This window comes from Monodon monoceros, unplaced genomic scaffold (assembly GCF_005190385.1).
Source record: "Monodon monoceros isolate NGI ecotype Baffin Bay Population unplaced genomic scaffold, NGI_Narwhal_1 Super_Scaffold_22, whole genome shotgun sequence".
NCBI classification, from domain to species: domain Eukaryota; kingdom Metazoa; phylum Chordata; class Mammalia; order Artiodactyla; family Monodontidae; genus Monodon; species Monodon monoceros.
Window position 1 is genome coordinate 32125981 of NW_021703779.1, and position 21996 is coordinate 32147976.

Below are 21996 nucleotides of genomic sequence, written 5' to 3' on the forward strand. Positions count from 1 at the left end.
GTACCCTTTTAGAATTCTTAACATATTTTCCAACTAGGGTACAGTGTTTACAAAGAGTATCTTTTTGTCTTTAGCTTTATAGTTTCCAGTCAAAACACAGTTTTCCAGAATTAGTTAGGACACTCCTTACCACCCACACTACCTTTGGTGAGGTTATTTCCTACATTTGTGATATAACTTGTCACAGTCTACAGTCCATGCTGGGATCCCCAGCATCTTGGTTGATTGTTTTTAATTTACATACCTTTAAGTTCACTCTTTGCAGTATACAGTTGTATGAGTTTTTTAAAATGTATAGAACAATTTATTTACTACTTCAGTGCCATACAGAACAGTTTCATTACACTAAAAATTCTCTGTATAACCCCTTAGCCATCACCTACTTCTCTTTCCACTGACACTTGGCAGCAATTGATTTTTTTTTCCACCCACAAAATTGTGCATTTCCAGAATGACAGGTAATTTAATTATACAGTATGTAGAAATTTGGGTCTGGCATCTTTCACTTAACAAAATATATTTAATCTTCACTTATGTTTTTGCATGAATTAATATTTTACTTATTTTGTCACTGAATTTTATCCCATTGTATGGATGTACCACAGTTTGTTTATACATTCATTTGTCGATGGAAATCTTGTTTGTTTCTACTTCCATTGGTTGGTGATTATGAACAAAGCTATTATAAACATTCACATACAGATTTTTGTGTGAACATAAATTTTCAATTTACTTAAGAAAATACCTAAGAGTAGGATTACTGGGTCACTTGGTAGACATATGTTTAACATTATAAGAAGCTGTCAAACTGTCTTCCAAAGTGACTGTACCAATTTGCATTCTCACCATCATGAATGAAGGTTCTTGTTACTCTGTGTCCTTGCTAACTAGCATAGCTCCTTTGAGTACTTTTCATAGTTGTTGACAGGCTGCGAACATATTTGCATACCCCTTTGTTTGCCTAACATCACTTTTAAAACATTTTATCTATGATTACCACATTTAATTGCTTGACTTTGTTCCTAGGACTATCAAGTTGCTACAGCAATACAAACTAAATTTTATATTGCATATTATAATCTTTATAAATCTCTTATTTTTTATGTGTGAACAGGATCTTGTTTTACATAATACTTCAAAAAAAGATGTAGAGTGGAATTTGGATATTAGTAATACTGGTAAACTTTTCGAAGATGGCATATTCAAATTTAGCATACTCAGTGGGACTCTGCGACCAATTGAAGAGTGTAATGTTTCTATAAATTTCTGTCCAGGTAAGTACTTTTTTCTGTATTTGTTGTTGTTTCTGTATCAGTTTATCCTTCACATATTTTATTTTATCAAGTATATAAAAGTTTAGATTATTTGTTATATGTTCTTAAAACAGTTTTAAGAAATTTCTTACTAAAATTTTGTGGTAGTTGTTATTATAAATGACACCCAATGATCCTTACCTCCTGGTATTCATGCTGTTATATAGTCCCCTCCCACATCAAGTAGAGCTAATATATGACCCATGGGATATTATGGATGTGATGGTGTGTGACTTCTAAGGCTAGATCAGAAAAGGCATTGCAACATATCTGACTTTTCCTCTTGGATTGCTTGCTTTGGGGGAAGCTGGCCAGGATGTCTATTTATCTATATTTCCACTCTTCTGTTTTTTTTTTTTTAATTACAAAAAGTTTTTTGAACCTTTTAATAATTGATATGACAAATTTTCTTTCACTAAACATATATTTCAAAACTTTTTGGCAATTCTTATACATTTATTCTAAATGAACTGTAGATTATTTTTTCCAGTTTCTAGAAAATGGCATATAATTGAGTTTTTTCCCTGCAAAGAATAACATGCTTTTACAGTAATTAAGGTGTCATTTTATATGCATCATTATATAAAGAACAAGAATATCTTTTCCCCACTAAATTATCTTGGTACCTTGTTGAAATTCAGTTGACCGTAAACAGAGTTGTATATTTCTCTTAACCTGGTCTTAGAGAATGGCCTGTGAAGTATTCCCTCCATTTCTGTTTTTGTGAAGATTGATATTAATTCTTCATGAAATGTTTGGTACATTTCACCAATGAAGTTGTTTGGGTTTTGGCTGTTCTAAGTGGGAAGTCTTTTGATTCCTTCTTCGATCCCTTTCTATAAGTCTATTCAGATTTTATATTTCTTCTTGGGTCAGTTTAAGTAATTTGTGTCTTTCTAGAAATTTGCACATTTCTTCTAGGTTATCTAATTTGTTTGTATACAGCTGTACATTGTGTTTCCTTATAATCCTTCTATTAAATTTCTGTAAAGTTAGTATTTATTTTACCTTTTTTATATTCATGACTTTGGTAATTTGAATCTTCTCTCTTTTTTTTTCCTTGGTCATTCTTGCTAACGGTTTTAAAAATTTGATAATGTTTTCAAAGACCAACTTTTGATTTCCTTAATTTTTTCCTATACTTTAATTTCTGTTCTAATATTTATTATTTTCTCTATCTACTTTGTTTGGCTATAATTTTTTTTTCCCCTTGTCTCTTATGGTGCAAGGTGTTAGGTATTGATTTAAAATATCTTTTAGATGGAGGCATTTATAGCTATAAATTTCACTCTGAGCACTGCTTTAGGTGCATCCCATAAATTTTGATATGTTTTGTTTTCCTTTTAATCTACAATTATATTTCAAAATTTACTTTGCCATTTCTTTTTTTTTGTTTTCTTCACTCTGACGTTTGCTGGTCAACAGTGTGTCCTCAATGGTATTATTCTGAGAACCCACAACTACTGAGCAAGGGGCTTGGGAGCAAGGGAGAAAACATCGTACAGTGTATTCAGTTCTGTTCTCTCCATCTGGAGCTAGCCTACAGGTTGATTATATTTTAATACTTTTTACATAATGTTAGAATGGCACACATTGTCATCATTTTGATGGGAAGATTCACTAATCTGGCAGCTATCGTGTTTACTCCTTGTATTTTTCCCTTTTAGTTCTATTCAGCTACAAAGATGAAGTGTTTAATACTAAATGTGGGGGAAACATAATCATTTTTGATCTATTTCTTCCTCCCACCCATTGCTTTTCTTTCAAAAATATTTTTGTATTTTCTTTTGCTTCTATTCTCATGACAATATATTGTATCTAAGCTCTTCCTGCTGTCTTACATTGTTTGTCCTTAAATCATCTGAGATTTGCTCCCAAGAGCAAATTTATTTATTTTATGGCATTTGCTTCCAATAGCAATTTGTTACATTTATCCATTCCATTGTTAAGCAGTTCTTATTAATAAGAGATTCTTTTTTTTGCGGTACGCGGGCCTCTCACTGTTGTGGCCTCTCCCATTGCGGAGCACAGGCTCTGGACGGACAAGCTCAGCGGCCATGGCTCATGGGCCGAGCCGCTTCACAGCATGTGGGATCTTCCCGGACCGGGGCACGAACCCGTGTCCCCTGTATCGGCAGGCGGACTCTCAACCACTGCACCACCAGGGAAGCCCAGTGAGAGATTCTTAAACTTAATGTTTTGAAGGACGTAGGGATCCTCTCACAATTCAGACTATCTTAAATGTAAAAGTTAATTTATTTGACTCATCTAATGCAAAAACCTAGGAATAGATTTCCTGTCTTTAGGCATGGCTGGAACCAGGTGCTCTAAAGATTACCTGGTTTCTTTCTTATTTTTCAAATCTGCTAAATCATTATCAGAGTCATGTGGTCATTTAAAATAGGCTTCCATTCTCTCATGAGTAGATCTGTTGAAAAAGAGATTGCTTCATTCTCACCAGTTTTAACAAAGGCATTGGGCCTGGTTACATTGGTCCAGTGGGTGATATGCCAAGCAATAGGTATCATTTGAATTGCTGGACCTCACTCAAATATCCACTACAAAAGCTTCATCTTTCAGATTGTTATGACTTTTCTCATTGAAGATGTAGGCTTTCCAGCAGTTATCCAATAATTCTAGATAGGCTTTCTTTAAGTCCACAAGTAGATGGAAGCTGCATCAGCAAAGGCTTGATTATACTATAATATACAATACACATAGTATATTATATACTATAATATACTGTACTATAATATTTGAGGAATAACACGTGCACATTATAATATTTTGCTTTTGCCTTATGCTCTTATATTTTTGCATTTAATATGTCATAAATGTCTTTATAATATTAATGATAATTGTAAGCTATTTTTTAATTGGTAAAAATGGCCGACTACCTTGTTTCATCATGATGTATTCTATGGGAGTCTGAACAGTCTCTGGATTCAGACTTTTGAGAGTCAAATTTCAGAGTCAAACAAATCTGTTTGAGAGTCAAACAAATTTCTGTTTGTTAAGCTCCCTAAATACCTGTCATCAGAAAAATGGGCACAAAATTATTGGAATTAAATCACTAATTGAGATGGTGACTGAAAAGGATCAACGTGGTGTGTATAATTTTCTGGCTTAGATTTTATGCCATGCTTCCCAATGACCATTCGTCTACTTTGCGTACATGAATTTTTCATGGTTTCCACTTTATAACCAGTATAGATATCTAAGGTACAAATCTGAATCAGATCAAAAAGTTTATAATTCTAGAAAAATGTTCATGGTTGAGTAATGTATACTTATGCTGTTCTTTGTGATTATCTTTCTTTGCAGTGTATTCTGTTTTGATTTTTATTGGATTTTTTAACACCTTTATTGGAGTATAATTCCTTTACAATGGTGTGTTAGTTTCTGCTTTATAACAAACTGAATCAGTTATACATACACATATGTTCCCATATCTCTTCCCTCTTGCGTCTCCCTCCCTCCCACCCTCCCTATCCCACCCCTCTAGGTGGTCACAAAGAACTGAGCTGATCTCCCTGTGCTATGTGGCTGCTTCCCACTAGCTATCTATTTTACATTTGGTAGTGTATATATGTCCATGCCACTCTCTCACTTTGTCACAGCTTACCCTTCCCCCACCCCATATCCTCAAGTCCATTCTCTAGTAGGTCGGTGTCTTTATTCCCGTTTTGTCCCAGGTTCTTCATGAACTATTTTTTTTCTCTTAGATTCCATATATATGTGTTAGCATACGGTATTTGTTTTTCTCTTTCTGACTTACTTCACTCTGTATGACAGACTCTAGGTCCATCCACCTCTCTACAAATTACTCCATTTAGTTTATTTTTCCGGCTGAGTAATATTCCATTGTATATATGTGTCACATCTTCTTTATCCATTCATCTGTCGATGGATACTTAGGTTGATTCCATGTCCTGGTTATTGTAAATAGAGCTGCAATGAACACTGTGGTACATGACTCAATTTGAATTATGGTTTTCTCAGGGTATATGCCCAGTAGTGGGATTGCTGGGTCATATGGTAGTTCTATTTGTAGTTTTTTAAGGAACCCCCATACTGTTCTCCATAGTAGCTGTATCAATTTACATTCCCACCAACAGTGCAAGAGGGTTCCCTTTTCTCCACACCCTCTCCAGCATTTATTGTTTCTAGATTTTTTGATAATGGCCATTCTGACTGGTGTGAGATGATATCTCATTGTAGTTTTGATTTGCATTTCTCTAATGATTAATGATGTTGAGCATTCTTTAATGTGTTTGTTGGCAATCTGTATATCTTCTTTGGAGAAATGTCTCTTTAGCTCCTCTGCCCATTTTTGGATTGGGTTGTTTGTTTTTTTGATATTGACCAGCATGAGCTGATTGTAAGTTTTGGAGATTAACCCTTTCTCAGTTGCTTCATTTGCAAATATGTTCTCCCATTCTGAGGGTTGTCTTTTGGTCTTCTTTATGTTTTCCTTTGCTGTGCAAAAGCTTTGAAGTTTCATTAGGTCCCATTTGTTTATTTTTGTTTTTATTTCCATTTCTCTAGGAAGTGGGTCAAAAAGGATCTTGATGTGATTTATGCCATAGAGTGTTCTGCCTATGTTTTCCTCTAAGAGTTTGATAGTGTCTTGCCTTACATTTAGATCTTTAATCCATTTTGAGTTTATTTTTGTGTATGGTGTTAGGGAGTGTTCTAATTTCATTCTTTTACATTTGCTGTCCGGTTTTCCCAGCAACAGTTATTGAAGAGGCTGTCTTTTCTCCACTGTATATTCTTGCCTCCTTTATAAAAGATAAGGTGACCATATGTGCATGGGTTTATCTCTGGGCTTTCTGTCCTGTTCCATTGATCTATATTTATGTTTTTGTGCCAGTACCATACTGTCTTGATTACTGTAGCTTTGTAGTATACTCTGAAGTCCAGGAGCCTGATTCCTGAAGCTCCCTTTTTCGTTCTGAAGATTGCTTTGGCTATTCGGGGACTTTTGTGTTTCCATACAAATTGTGAATTTTTTTGTTCTAGTTCTGTGAAAAATGCCAGTGGTAGTTTGATAGGGATTGCATTGAATCTGTAGATTGCTTTGGGTTGTAGAGTCATTTTCACAATGTTGATTCTTCCAATCCAAAAACATGGTGTATCTCTCCATCTATTTGTATCATCTTTAATTTCTTTCATCAGTGTCTTATAGTTTTGTGCATACAGGTCTTTTGTCTCCTTAGGTAGGTTTATTCCTAGGTATTTTATTCTTTTTGTTGCAGTGGTAAATGGGAGTGTTTTCTTGATTTCACTTTCAGATTTTTCATCATTAGTGTATAGGAATGCCAGAGATTTCTGTGCATTAATTTTGTATCCTGCTACTTTTCCAAATTCATTGATTAGCTGTAGTAGTTTTCTGGTAGCATCTTTAGGATTCTCTATGTATAGTATCATGTCATCTGCAAACAGTGACAGCTTTACTTCTTCTTTTCCAGTTTGGATTCCTTTTATTTCTTTTTCTTCTCTGATCGCTGTGGTGAAAACTTCCAAAACTGTGTTGAATAACAGTGGTGAAAGTGGGCAACCTTGTCTTGTTCCTGATCTTAGTGGAAATGGTTTCAGTTTTTCACCATTGAGGGCGATGTTGGTTGTGGGTTTGTCATATATGGCCTTTATTATGTTGAGGAAAGTTCCCTCTATGCCTACTTTCTGCCGGGTTCTTGTCATAAATGGGTGTTGAATTTTGTCAAAAGCTTTCTCTGCATCGATTGAGATGATCATTGGGTTTTTCTCCTTCAGTTTGTTAATATGGTGTGTCACATTGATTTATTTGCATATACTGAAGAATCCTTGCATTCCTGGAATAAACCCCACTTGATCATGGTGTATGATCCTTTTAATGTGCTGTTGGTTTCTGTTTACTAGTATTTTGTTGAGGATTTCTGCATCTATGTTCATCAGTGATATTGGCCTGCAGTTTTCTTTCTTTGTGACATCTTTGTCTGCTTTTGGTAGCAGGGTGATGGTGGCCTCGTAGAATGAGTTTGGGAGTGTTCCTCCCTCTGCTATATTTTGGAAGAGTTTGAGAAGGATAGCTGTTAGCTCTTCTCTAAATGTTTGATAGAATTCGCCTGTGAAGCCATCTGGCCCTGGGCTTTTTTTTGTTGGAAGATTTTTAATCAGTTTCAGTTTCAGTGCTTGTGATTGGTCTGTTCATATTTTCTATTTCTTCCTGGTTCAGTCTCACAAATTTGTGCATTTTGAAGAATTTGTCCATTTCTTCCAGGTTGTCCATTTTATTGGTATAGAGTTGTTTGTAGTAATCGCTCATGATCATTTTAATTTCTGCAGTGTTGGTTGTTACTTCTTTTTCATTTCTAATTCTATTGATTTGAGTCTTCTCCCTTTTTTTCTTGATGAGTCTGGCTAATGGTTTATCAATTTTGTTTATCTTCTCAAAGAACCACCTTTTAGTTTTATTGATCTTTGCTATCATTTCCTTCATTTCTTTTTCATTTATTTCTGATCTGATCTTTATGATTTCTTTCCTTCTGCTAACTTTGGCGTTTTTTTTTTTCTTCTTTCTCTAATGGCTTTAGGTGCAAGGTTAGGTTGTTTATTTGAGATGTTTCCTGTTTCTTAATGTAGGATTGTATTGCTATAAACTTCCCTCTTAGAATTGCTTTTGCTGCATCCCATAGGTTTTGGGTCATTGTGTCTCCATTGTCATTTGTTTCTAGGTATTTTTTATTTCCTCTTTGATTTCTTCAGTGATCACTTCATTATTAAGTAGTGTATTGTTTAGCCTCCATGTGTATTTATTTTTTACAGATCTTTTCCTGTAATTGATATCTACTCTCATAGCGTTATGGTCAGAGAAGATACTTGATTCGATTTCAGTTTTCTTAAATTTACCAAGGCTTGATTTGTGACCCAAGATATGATCTATCCTGGAGAATCTTCCATGAGCACTTGAGAAGAATGTGTATTCTGTTGTTTTTGGATGGAATGTCCTATTAATATCAATTAAGTCCATCTTGTTTAATGTATCATTTAAAGCTTGTGTTTCCTTATTTATTTTCATTTTGGATGGTCTGTCCATTGGTGAAAGTGGGGTGTTAAAGTCCCCTACTATGATTGTGTTACTGTCGCTTTCCCCTTTTATGGCCGTTAGTGTTTGCCTTATGTACTGAGGTGCTCCTATGTTGGGTGCATAAATATTTACAATCGTTATATCTTTTTCGATTGATCCCTTGATCATTATGTAGTGTCCATGTCTCTTATAATAGTCTTTATTTTAAAGTCTATTTTGTCTGATATGAGAATTGCTGCTCCAGCTTTCTTTTGATTTCCATTTGCATGGAATATCTTTTCCCATCCGCTCACTTTTAGTCTGTTTGTGTCCCTGGGTCTGAAGTGGGTGTCTTGTAGACAGCATATATATGGGTCTTGTTTTTGTATCCATTCAGCAAGCTTGTGTCTTTTGGTGGGATCATTTAATCTATTTACATTTAAGGTAATTATTGATATGTATGTTCCTATTCCCATTTTCTTAATTGTTTTGGGTTTGTTATTGTAGGTCTTTTCCTTCTCTTGTGTTCCCTGCCTAGAGAAGTTCCTTTAGCATTTGTTTTGTAAAGCTGGTTTGGTGGTGCTGAACTCTCTCAGCTTTTGCTTGTCTGTAAAGGTTTTAATTTCTCCATCTAATCTCAATGAGATCCTTGCTGGGTAGAGTAATCTTGGTTGTAGGTTTTTCTCCTTCATCACTTTAAATATGTCCTGCCAGTCCCTTCTGGCTTGCAGAGTTTTTGCTGAAAGGTTAGCTGTTAACCTTATGGGGATTCCCTTGTGTGTTATTTGTTGTTTTTCCCTTGCTGCTTTTAATATGTTTTCTTTGTGTTTAATTTTTGATAGTTTGATTACTATGTGTCTTGGCATGTTTCTCCTTGGATTTATCCTGTATGGGATTCTCTGTGCTTCCTGGACTTGATTAACTATTTCCTTTCCCATATTAGGGAAGTTTTCAACTATAATCTCTTCAAATATTTTCTCAGTCTCTTTCTTTTTCTCTTCTTCTTCTGGGACCCCTTTAGTTTGAATGTTGGTGTGTTTAGTGTTGTCCCAGAGGTCTCTGAGACTGTCCTCAGTTCTTTTCATTCTTTTTTATTTATTCTGCTCTGCAGTAGTTATTTCCACTATTTTATCTTCCAGGTCACTTATCCGTTCTTCTGCCTCAGTTATTCTGCTATTTATCCCTTCTAGAGAACGTTTAATTTCATTTTTTGTGTTATTCATCATTGTTTGTTTGCTCTTTAGTTCTTCTAGGTCCTTGTTAAATGTTTTTGTATTTTCTCTATTCTATTTCCAAGATTTTGGATCATCTTTACTATCATTATTCTGAATTCTTTTTCAGGTAGACTGCCTATTTCCTCTTCATTTATTAGGTCTGGTGGGTTTTTACCTTGCTCCTTCATCTGCTGTGTGTTTTTCTGTCTCTCATTTTGCTTAACTTACTGTGTTTGGGGTCTCCTTTTCACAGGCTGCATGTTCTTAGTTCCCGTTGTTTTTGGTGTCTGTCCCCAGTGGCTAAGGTTGGGTCACTGGGTTGTGTAGGTTTCCTGGAGAAGGGGATTAGTGCCTGTGTTCTGGTGGATGAGGCTGGATCTTGTCTTTCTGGTGCGCAGGTCCACTTCTGGTGGTGTGTTTTAGGGTGTCTGTGGCCTTATTATTATTTTAGGCAGCCTCTCTGCTCATGGATGGGGCTGTGTTCCTGTGTTGCTAGTTGTTTGGCATAGGGTGTTCAGCACTGTAGCTTGCTCGTCATTGCGTGAAGCTGGGTGTTGACATTAAGATGGAGATCTCTGGGAGATTTTTGCCATTTGATATTACGTGGAGCTGGGAGGTCTCTTGTGGACCAGTGTCCTGAATTTGGTTCTCCCATCTCAGAGGCACAGCACTGACTCCTGGCTGGAGCACCAAGAGCCTGTCCTCCACACAGCTCAGAATAAAAGGGAGAAAAAATAGAAGGAATGAAAGAAAGAGGATAACATAAAATAAAGTTTTTAAAATAAAAAATAATTATTAAGAAAACAATTTTTTAAAGTAAAAAAGAAACAAAAATGGATGGACAAAACCCTAGGACAAATGTTGAAAGCAAAGCTATACAGACAAAATCACACAGAAGAATACAGATACACACTCACAAAAAGAGAAAAAGGGGAAAAAATAATATATCTTTGCTCCCAAATTCCACCTTCTCAACTTGGAATGATTCGTTGTCTATTCACGTATTCCACAGATGCAGGGTACATCAAGTTGACTGTGGAGATTTAATCTGCTGCTCCTGAGGCTGCTGGGAGAGATTTCCCTTTCTCTTCTTTGTTCGCACAGCACCGGGGGTTCAGCTTTGGATTTGGACCCGTCTCTGCGTGTAGGTTGCCTGAGGGCGTCTGTTCTTCACTCAGACAGGATAGGGTTAAAGGAGCAGCTGATTCGGGGGCTTTGGCTCACTCAGGCCGGCGGGAGGGAGGGCTACAGATGTGGGGCGAGCCTGCCACGGCAGAGGGCAGCATGATGTTGCACCAGCCTGAGGCGCGCAGTGCGTTCTCCCGGGGAAGTTGTCCCTGGATCACAGGACCCTGGCAGTGGCAGGGTGCACAGGCTCCCGGGACGGGAGGTATGGAGAGTGACCTGTGTTTGCTCACAGGCTTCTTGGTGGCTCCAGCAGCAGTCTTAGCGTCTCTTGCCTGTCTCTGGGGTCCACGCTGATAGCCGCAGCTCGTGCCTGTCTCTGGAGCTCCTTTAAGCAGTGCTCTTAATCCCCTTCCTCGCGCACCAGGAAAGAAAGAGGTAAGAAAAAGTCTCTTGCCTCTTCGTCAGCTCCAGACATTTTCCCCGACTCCCTCCTGGCTAGCTGTGGTACACTAGCCCCTTCAGGCTGTGTTCACGCAGCCAACCCCAGCACTTTCCCTGCGATCTGACTGAAGCCCGAGCCTCACCTCCCAGCTCCCGCCCGCCCCGGCGCGTGAGCAGACAAGCCTCTCAGGCTGGTGAGTGCCGGTCGGCACCGATCCTCTGCGGGAATCTCACCGCTTTGCCCTCCGCAACCCTGTTGCTGCGCTCTCCTCCGCGGTTCCGAAGCTTCCCCCTCCGCCACCCACAGTGTCCACCCACGAAGGGGCTTCCTAGTGTGTAGAAACCTTTCCTCCTTCCCAGCTCCCTCCCACTGGTGCAGGTCCCGTCCGTACTCTTTTGTCTCTGTTTTTTCTTTTTTCTTTTGACCTACCGAGGTACGTGGGGGCATTTCTTGCCTTTTGGGAGGTCTGAGGTCTTCTGCCAGCATTCAGTAGGTGTTCTATAGGAGCAGTTCCACAGGTAGATGTATTTCTGAGGTATCTGTGGGGAGGAAGTTGATCTCTGTGTTTTGCTCTTCTGCCATCTTGAAGCTCCTCCTGCCATTTCTTAATAATTAGTTTTTTGGGAGTGTGTTGTTTAATTTTCATGTATTTGAGAATTTCCCAAATTTCACTTTATTATTGATTTCTGTTTTTGTTCCATTGTTGTTGTAGAACATACTTTGTATGGTTTCAGTCATTTTTAATTTATTGAGGCTTACCTTACACTCTAAAGTATGGTCTACCCAGGAGAATGTTCCACATGCACTTGAGAAGTGTATGTATTTTGCCCTTGTTGGGTGGAATGTTCCATAGATGTGTGTTAGGTCTAGTTCATTTATAATGTTGTTTAAGTCTTTTATTTCTTTAGTGATCTTCTACCTACTTGACTTACCCACAATTGGGAGTGGAGTATTGAAGCTTTATAGGGTTATTATTTAGTTATTTATTTGTCCTTTCAGTTCTACCAGGTTTTCGTCATGTACTTTGTGGCTCTGTTAAGTGCATATATGCTTAAAATTGTTATATCTTCTTGATGGTTTGTTCTCTTATCAGTACATATAATGTCCTTATTTATCTATAGTAGCAATTTTTTTCTTAATATTTATTTTTTCTAAATTTATCATAGCCACCACAGCTCTCTTTTAGTTATTATTGCATGTATAGCCTTTCTCCATCCTTTTATTTTCAACTGAGTTGTGTTTTTGAATCTAAAGGTGTCTCCTGTAGATGACATGAATTTGGATTATTTTTTAAAGTTTATTTTACTTATCTCAGCCTTTTCATCACTGTACTGAATTATTTTATATTTACTGATTAATTACTAATGAAGTTAAGGAAAGATTTACATCTGTCTTTTTGCTTAACATTTAACTTCCCTTTTTGTTTCTTTCCTAATAAAATTCTGAGGTATTTTCTTAGTGACTTCCCTGGAAAATACTAGTAACATCTTACTTTTTAAAATGTAATTGAGAGTAATACCAAGTTCATTTCAACAGTATGCAAAAACTTTGCTCCAATATAGCATCCCCTTTCTTTGTACTATTATTGTCATGCAAATTACATCTTTGCACAATATAATCCCACAGTTTTATACTACTTTCTTATAATTTTTTTCTGTGTAGTTTTAAGGTTTTCTTTTCCTTTTACTGAAGTTTAGTTGTACGATATTGCATATGTTACAGGCATGTAATATAATGATTCACAATTTTTAAAGGTATACACCATTTATAGTTATTATAAAATATTGGCTATATTCTCCATACAGTACAGTATATCCTTGTAGCTTATTTTATACCTAGTAGTTTGTACTTCTTAATCCCCTACTCCTATATTGCCCCTCCCCCCCTCACCCCTGATAAGCACTAGTTTGTCTCTATATCTGTGAGTCTGCTTCTTTTTTGTTATATTCACTAATTCATTGCATTTTTTTTTCAGATTCCACATATGAATGATATCATACAGTATTTGTCTTTCTCCATCTGACTTATTTAAATTAGCGTAATGCCCTTGAAGTGCATCCATGTTGCTGCAGCCACTGTGGAAAACAGTATGGAGGTTTCTCAAAAAACTAAAAACAGAACTGCCATATGACCCAGCAGTTCTCCTCCTGGGTATACATGCGAAAAAAATAAAAACACTAATTTGAAAAGATACATGCACCCAAATGTTTGTAGCAGCATTATTTACAATTGCCAAGATATGGAAGCACCCTAAATGTTCATTAACAGATGAATGGATAAAGATGTGGTATATATATATATATACAATGGAATACTACTCAGCCATAAAAAGAAAAGAAATTTTGCTATTTGCAGCACCATGGATGGACTTGGAGGGCATTATGCTAAGTGAAATAAGTATGCATTTAAAAAAAATCAGATAGTCAAGGAAAATAAAAATAAAACTACTTTTATATTATCATTTATATTTACTCATATATTTACCTTTACCTCTTTATTTCTTTCTGTGATCCAGTTTACTGTCTAGTTGCCTTTTATTTCAGTTTCAAGGGCTCCCTTTAGTATTTCTTCTAGAAGAGGTCTGCTGGTGATGAAGTCTATCAGTTTTTGTTTATTTGGGAATGTCCTAATTTCTTCCTCATTTCTGAAGGATAATTTTGTTGGATATAGAATTCTTGGTTGACAGTCTATTTCTTTCAGTACTTTAAATATGTCTTCATACTGCATTCTGGCCTTCAAGGTTTTTGGTAAGTCAGCTGTTCACATTATTGAAGATCCCATATATATAATGAGTCACTTTTATTTTTCTGCTTTGAAGACTCTTTCCTTTGGTTTTTGGCCATTTGACAAATATGTCTGAGAGTAGATCTCTTTGAATTTATCTTACATGGAGTTCATTGAAATTCTTACATGTTTCATTTAATGGTTTTCATCAAATTTTGTATGGTTTTGGCCATTATTTCTTCAAATAGTCTTTCTGCCCTCTCTTTCTCTATCTCTGGGCTTCTCGTTTTGTGTATATTGGTTTACTTGATATTGTCCTGTAGATCTTTGAGGCTCTGTTTAGTTTTCTTCATTCTGTTTTCTTCTGTTCCTCATACTGGAGGAACTCAACTGACATTTTTTTCATGTTGGCTGATTCTTTAGTCAGTTTAGATCTACTGGTGAAACCATGTTGAATGAATTTTTCATTTCATTTACTGTACATCAACTCTGCAATTTATGTATAATATATATTTATATATAAATGTGTGTGTGTATGTGTAATGTTTGAACTTTCTCAGGGACAGGTTCTACTGACAATTTTTTTTCCTGCATATAGATCATTCACTGTTGGTGTTTTGTGTGTCTCAAATTTTATTTTTGAAAATGGGTCATTATAAGTAATGTAATATGGCTACCATGGAAATGAGAACTTCACTTCCACTCAGTAGTTGTTGCAATTTTTGGTTTGTTGTTATTATTGTTACTGTTTGTTTGTTTAATGACATTACAGAACTAATTCTGTAAGATTTGTATTCTTTTTCTTATGTGTCCACTGAACTCTCAATTTAGAGCTCATCTAATGATTAAACAGTGATTTCCTTAAATGCTTTAAATCAATAAGTTGCCCATACTTTGCCGAGGGATTCTGTGCATGTGTTGGGGCATGTCACTGACGGATGAATGGACAAAGAAGATATGGTATATCCTTACAATGGAATATTATTCATCGTTAAAAAGGGGGACTTCCGTGTCTGTCCAGTGGTTAAGACTCTGCACTTCCACTATGCTAAGTGAAATAAGCCAGTCACAGAAAGACAAATACTGCATGATTCTACTTATGTGAGATACTAAATTAGTCAAACTAATAGAAACAAGGAATAGAATGGTGCTTTTCAGGGGCTAGGGAAGGGGGAAATGGAGAGTTGCTAATCAGTGGGTATAAAGTTTCAGTTATGCAAGACGAGTAAGTTCTAGTGATCTGCTGTACAACATTGTGTCTACATATAAAAATACTGTAATATACCTTTAAAATGTGTTAAAATGGTAGATCTCGTATTAAGTGTTCTTATCACAATAAATTTTTTTAAATGTGGGGATAAGAGGTATCTCTCTGCATCTGTACATTTCAAATAACTAAAAAATTCCTCTAGTCTTTTTTTTTAATCAGAAAACTGTTAGGACAAGTTAGTCTCCTTTTGGACAAGTTACAATGGTAGCATTTTGATTTTTGACTGAAAGTCTGTTTTTCTCTCCACCCCTGACCCCGACCGAATCCCTTTGTCCTAAATCTGATCCACTGTCTAACTTTTTTACACACACCCCCCCACTTATGTGCAAACCATGATTCCAATAATCTTATTAACATAACTTCTCACCCCCAGGTCACAGGGCTTTGGAAGGACAGCGTAATAAGCAGCACAGAAAGCAACTTGTTTACTTTTCCCAGCCTCTTGAGAGATGTGGGTCTCTAATTAACTTAAGATTTCTTTTAATCACACCTAGTGAGATCTTGTCCTTGTTCTTTGTGCTATCCTGTAGCATCTGCCGTTTTATCCTAGCAGGCATTGGTGATTGATTACACTTTTGTTCTGCCATTTTCTCTTCTTGTAATCTGACTGTGGTATAAGCCTTTTATTTCAAACCATGGTCAGGGCTTTTATGTCTCCTATTTCCTTTGCCTTGTAGGTGGAACCTTTGCCATCAATATCACTTAAAGTAGGGCAGGTATATTTTATCTCCACTTTGGGTAGAACCTGTTATACTGCTAACCAAGCAGGGCTCCTTTATACTGTCAGGGCTTTCAAGAGTTTGAGTGAGGTGGGTTTTAGTTTTCACTCCCCCTTTATTGCTTTTCCTTGGACTGCCACAGGGATAGAGGCAGGGCTGTGATAGTATCTATTATCCGCACTGGTATGTAGGCAAATCATCAATCCCTTCTGAATCTTAACCACTGTTCTTGAATCTAATTTGTGTGGCTAGACTCTCACTCCCCTTGGATAAGATTGTTCTTAGTTCTCATGTAAATACCCTCAATGTTTCCTGAGCCTGACACCCAGGATGTGCATATCTTAGAAGCTTCTCAACATGAGAATCCATGCAGAAGATTCTCCACATGAGAATCCGTGCTACATTAAAACATAGAATTGTTCAGATAATGAGCTTTAGGAAGTGAAGTTATGGCAACTACCTTTTTTAAGCAGACAGGAGCAAAGGAACAGCAGGAAGGTGCTTGTAAAAACATCTATGCACGTTTTTTTTTCTCTCTCTTTGAGGAAGTCTATACTACTATTTGTCTCTAATTGAAAGCATCTGCTTAAGTACCTTTATAGTTTATATACTATAACTAAAGCATACCAAATGTCATTTCCAGACTATTTTTCTATTTAAAAGGGTATTATAGTAACTTACCTGTTTTTCTTCCTAATTATTCTTACTTATGAAGCAATGTTAGGATTACAGGCTCTTGTATATGCTATTTGGGCCTATCCAGATTCCCATTACTGGGCTTTTCCATCCCTCTCTCAGTTGTGGCTGTTGGTTCCTGGCAGGTTATGTTTGTCCCTTTCTCCAGGGGATTGCCCTTGGCTGGAGGAGGATACCTCATGAAGAGACATCAAGGAGATTAAGTCTAACCACCACTACTACCTCAGGTGACCCAACCCACTCCCTCCCACCCCCTCCCCCTGCTCTGTCTGATATCCCAGAGCTCCCTGTGGAATCAGGTTGAATCTGGATTCTAAAACTACAGCTTCTCATAGCTTCTTGCCCTGCCCTGTTCTGCTTCCCTCCTCTACCCACAGGTTCCTCCTGAGAGCACTCCCTCAGTAAATCACTTGCATTGGGATCTCTCGGACACTACTATGTTTTACACATGTGGCAATCTAATAAAATACCCGCGGCTAGCTATGTTAACAACAGAAAAGGCAGGATAAGAACCTATTACCGCTTTTAAGCTTTTTAGAGAGTTCATTGAGCTGTGTGTTCGCTTTCTCCATAATATTCTGGTAGCACAGTATTGCATTAAGTCTATGTCCAGCACATCTCTTAGCCTGGCCTTGTATATGCACTTTAGATTTATGTGTGAGAGACAGTACATAGGATACTGTGATTAGTAGATTTTTTAAATGTTTCATCTTTTATTACCTCTGTTTAGAACTCTGAAAAGATGATAGAAAACATCAAATATTCCCTGCATTCTGAAGTTTACTTTATAAAAATTATTAGGTTTCATTATATATTTCTTAGTATTTCTTCTTAGTTTCTAATGTGTCTGGTCCTAAAAGAAATAGTATAAAAGGTAGTCCAGCTAAAGCCACCACCTGTATTTCTATACAGAGCTTCTCCTTTATGTCCTTATCAACATTTATATCCAGATGAAATGGACTGAATCATCTAGAAGGAAATAAGAAACATTTCCATTTGCCTTTTCCTGCAGTATGGGGCTGAACCCAAGCAGTCAAACCTATAGGCTCCTTCCTTAGGATCTCATCCTAACTCTTAAAAAAAAATTAAACATGCCTATAACACCTTTATATAACTTACATCTCAGATGAGAGAGAAGGCATACCTGAGCTTAAAAACATGTGTTACTGAATCCCCAGTAGTCTTAGTTTACACAAGGAACCCCCTTCTCCATTATCCCAGAAACCTTTAACACTTCTAAAACCCAGGAATAATCTCAAAGCAATCCATTCAAAACTCAGAATTCAGTAAGTTTTTGATTTCTAAAATATAACTTTGAATTCATACTCATGAGATCACATTTTTCTGCCTATGAGACTTATGTTTGGGGATTTGGGTCTTAAAAGGCATTGGCAACTGGCTCTGATGGCACCTGTTGTCCAAGACCAGCCTGCTGCTTCTGTGCTGAGCCGCCTTCTCCTACACAAACTGCCTTTCCTCCTGTGAGTTGCCATGTGGCAATTTCCTATCTTTTCCTACCAGGTGAAATTGGCCAGTCGACCCTGACAGCCTTACATAAATCTAAAAATCTGCAAGAAAGCACATTCCTTTCATCTCAGCATATCCATTTCTCAGTATTCCCTGAGATCTTTATGGCAGTTATCTGACCTCATCTTCATGCTGCATATACTAAAGGGATGGGCAGCTCCTGTTAAGGCATGGAAAACAATTAGAAAAAGAAGTCCTGTTGTACTGTTTCCCCAAGGTATGTGTATTTGCCCATAATAATGAAAATCTACTGTAAGGAGACGTACTCTATTTCTAGACAGAGTGCACTTTAAAAGATTTTTATTTCAATGACACCTCATTACAAGTCTTAAGTTCCTTGGCAGGATAAATCCAGTTTCTGGGTAATCTATTCTGCTCTACTGAGCTGTAACTTCATAGTACATCTTAATATTTAGTAAGGTTTAAATTATGTAAATGTTTTTTGGTGTGTGTGAACTAATCTAAAATACTTAAAACATGTTTTTCTTTCATTAGAACAGCCTAGAAAATACACAGCTGATATTCCTATACATTTAAATGATAATCCAGTTTGCTATTGAATGTTATATCTGGTTGGAGAGGTAAAATTACCCAAGTTATTGTTTGACCCTCCTTTCATATTTTTTAATCCTGTTCCTTTGGATGTAACAACTGTGATGGATGTCAACATTTTACCTCAAAACTATTTCAGGTAGATGCCTAATGTGAATTGACCACATTTTCTTTAGGTGCTTTTTTCTTTCTGTCTCTGTTATATGAGTCATGAACAATGTCTGACTTGTTTCTATAGTTGGAGTGAACTACTAAAATATTTAACTGTACATTTAAATTAAAAATACCCCCAAAAAGCCCATTTAGTTGTCTCACCCTTAGTCATTTAATTTTCTGGTAAAAATTTTTGGTATATCTCTTTATGTGGTATGAGAAGCAAGCTTAAAAACTCAGTGTATTAGTTTTCTTTTGCTGTGTGACAAATTACCACAGACTTGGTGCCTTAAAACATGAATTTGTTCTCCCAGTTTCTTTGGGGGCGTAGGTGGTGGGTGGGTCAGGAGTCCAGGTTAGTTTAGTGTCCACTGCTCACGGTCTCAGTAGACAGAGCTCAAGGTGTGGGCTATAGCAGCAGTCTCCTCTGAGGCTCAGTCCTCCTCCATGCTCTCTGGTTGTTGGCAGAACTAATCCTTGTAGTTCTAGCACTGAGACATCGTTTTTTTGCTGGCTGTTGGCTCGGACAACTCTCAGCTCTTAGAGGCCACCCTCAAGTCCTAGACATGTGGTCCCCTCCTCACAACATGGCATTTAACTCATTCAAAGCCAGAAGTACACCATCTCTCTGACTTTTCTCTCTCACCTGATTAAATTGGATCTGCCCCTGATTATCTCCCTTTGCTTACTCAAATTCCATTGACTAGGGACCTTCATTACCTATGGAAATTTCCTTTACTATTGCCATATAGCATAACTTAATCACCAAAGTGATGTCTCATCATATTTACAGATCCTGCCACCCAAGGAGTGGGAACTATGCAGTTTGTACACTAAGGAACAGGACCCTTGGTGGCCATCACAGAATTCTGCCTATCATGTGCACATACCATAGAGAATGCAATCTGTTTTCATTTTTTTAAAAATTTATGAACAGCTCAAATTCCCAGGACTGTATTGGCTTAGATATATTATGAACCCTCACATTACAAAACAAATAGAGCTTGTGTTTGTGTGTGTGTATATATGTATGTATGTATGTATTTATATATATATATATAAAACTACTGGGCTGCTGAGAAGTGTGGGAGGTCTCTAAAGGGTATCAGATCAAGCCAAACCAGAAGAATACATTCTTATAAGCTGAAACCAGAGTAGGAGTGGTGAACTGTAATAAAATGCCAAATGCAAGCTTGTTCTTAAATTGGGACAACTTCAAGATAGGAAAACTTAATCTCTGATTCCTGGATTAATCTGGAAGAGGTTAAAATGGTTCCACGTGAGTAAGTCCTTCTATCTTTCAGCAGAAGCAAGCAAATCTTCTCTAGATCAGTCGTTCTTAAACTTTGGTGTATGTCGGAATCTGAATTTCTGTATAGGAAATTAAAAGAATGTATATGTAGATATTTAAAACTATGAAGATCATTTATCAAGATAGACAAATATAAGTCCAATATTTAAAATTCAATAGCATTTCAGCTTACAACATTTAGAACGTGCAACTGTAAAACTACTATTCATAAAAACATTAACAATTAAAGATAATAGGAAGAATTGTATGGAACTGTATGGAGAAAATTATAAAATTTAAGTCCAAGAACTCATAAATAAATGAAGATTTACACATATTCATGAATTGGGATATTTAATATTGTAAAAAGGACAGTTTTCTACAAATCAATTTAGATATTTCATGCAACTGAAATAAAAATTCAAATAAATTTTTTCATAGAGATTGACAGGTAAAATTCTAAATTTTATATGAAAAAATCAAGGGTCAAGAGTAGCCAAGCCACCCCTGAAGAAAAAGAATAAGGTGAGAAGGGCTTGGCTTCCCAAATATCAAGACTAATAAATCAATGTGATAGTGGTGCAGTGATAGAGAAAATGTGCAAAGGAGTAGAATAGAGTTGAAAAAGGCCCACACATGGATGGATACTGAATATATGACAAAGGTAGTATAGATCTACGGAGCAAAGAGATTACTATTCAATAAATGGTGCTGGAATAATCGATTGTATGGAATATTTCAAACTGGATTCCTGTCTTAATACACGAAAATTCATTACACATGGATTGAAGGCTTAAATATGAAAGGTCAAATGTAAAAAAGAACTTAGAGGACTTCCTTGGTGGCACAGTGGTTAAGAATCCACCTACCAGTGCAGGGGACACGGGTTCGAGCCCTGGTCCAGGAAGATCCCACATGCCATGGAGCAACTAGGCCTGTGCACCACAACTACTGAGCCTGTGCTCTAGAGCCCATCAGCCACAACTACTGAGCCTGCATGCCACAACTACTGAAGCCCGTGCGCCTAGAGCCTATGCTCTGCAACAAGAAGCCACCGCAATGAGAAGCCCACACACCACAATGAAGAGTAGCCTCCACTCACCACAACTAGAGAAAGCCCGCACGCAGCAACAAAGACCCAATGCAGCCAAAAATAAATAAATAAATTTTTAAAAAAAGATAGGCAATTTGAATATAGGCAAAAAAAAATTAAAACAATTTTAATGTCTGTGGGTAGAGAAAGATTTCTTAAGCCTTAAAATCATGCTAACAATAAAATAAATAACTGATACAAATTAATCAGAAAAATATCAAGTAACTCAACAGAAATGTTGACAAAAAGTTTCAATCACTTTCACAGATAAAACGGAAAATAAACACATGAAAACATATAATTGACCTCTTTGTAAACTTGGAAGTAAAAATTAGTGACTGCAATAAGATAGTATTTTGCTTGTCCTAGGTAGGCAAACATTAATAAATCAGGTTACTAGTTACAGTGTCAGTGAGTAGGACCACACTGGATAATACTATGTAAGGTGTAACATCGGCATATTTCATAGCCCAACATTTACACTTCACAGTATATACAAGAAAAACTCATCAGGGAAATGCAAATCAAAACCACAATGAGATATCACCTCACACCCATCAGAATGGCAGTTGTCAAAAACACAACAAATAATAAATGTTGACGAGGATGTGGAGAAAAGGGAACCTTAGTTCACTGTTGGTGGGAGTGTATATTGGTGCAGCCACTATGGCAAACAGCATGGCAGTTCCTCAAAAGATTAAAACTAGAGCTATCATATGATCCAGCAATTCCAGTCCTGAGTATATATACAAAGAAAATAAAAACACTAATTCAAAAAGATTAATGCACCCCAGTATTCATAGCAGCATTATTTGCAATAGCC

General features: G+C 36.8%; 1 protein-coding gene across 1 annotated transcript in view; it reads left to right on the plus strand.

Moving 5' to 3' along the window:
- CFAP47 (cilia and flagella associated protein 47) overlaps positions 1–21996 on the plus strand; it is a 489073-nt gene that overhangs the window by 123862 nt on the left and 343215 nt on the right. Inside the window, 2 exon segments of the mRNA XM_029240167.1 lie at positions 1115–1274; positions 18580–18788. Coding sequence (XP_029096000.1) covers positions 1115–1274; positions 18580–18788 — 369 coding nt within the window.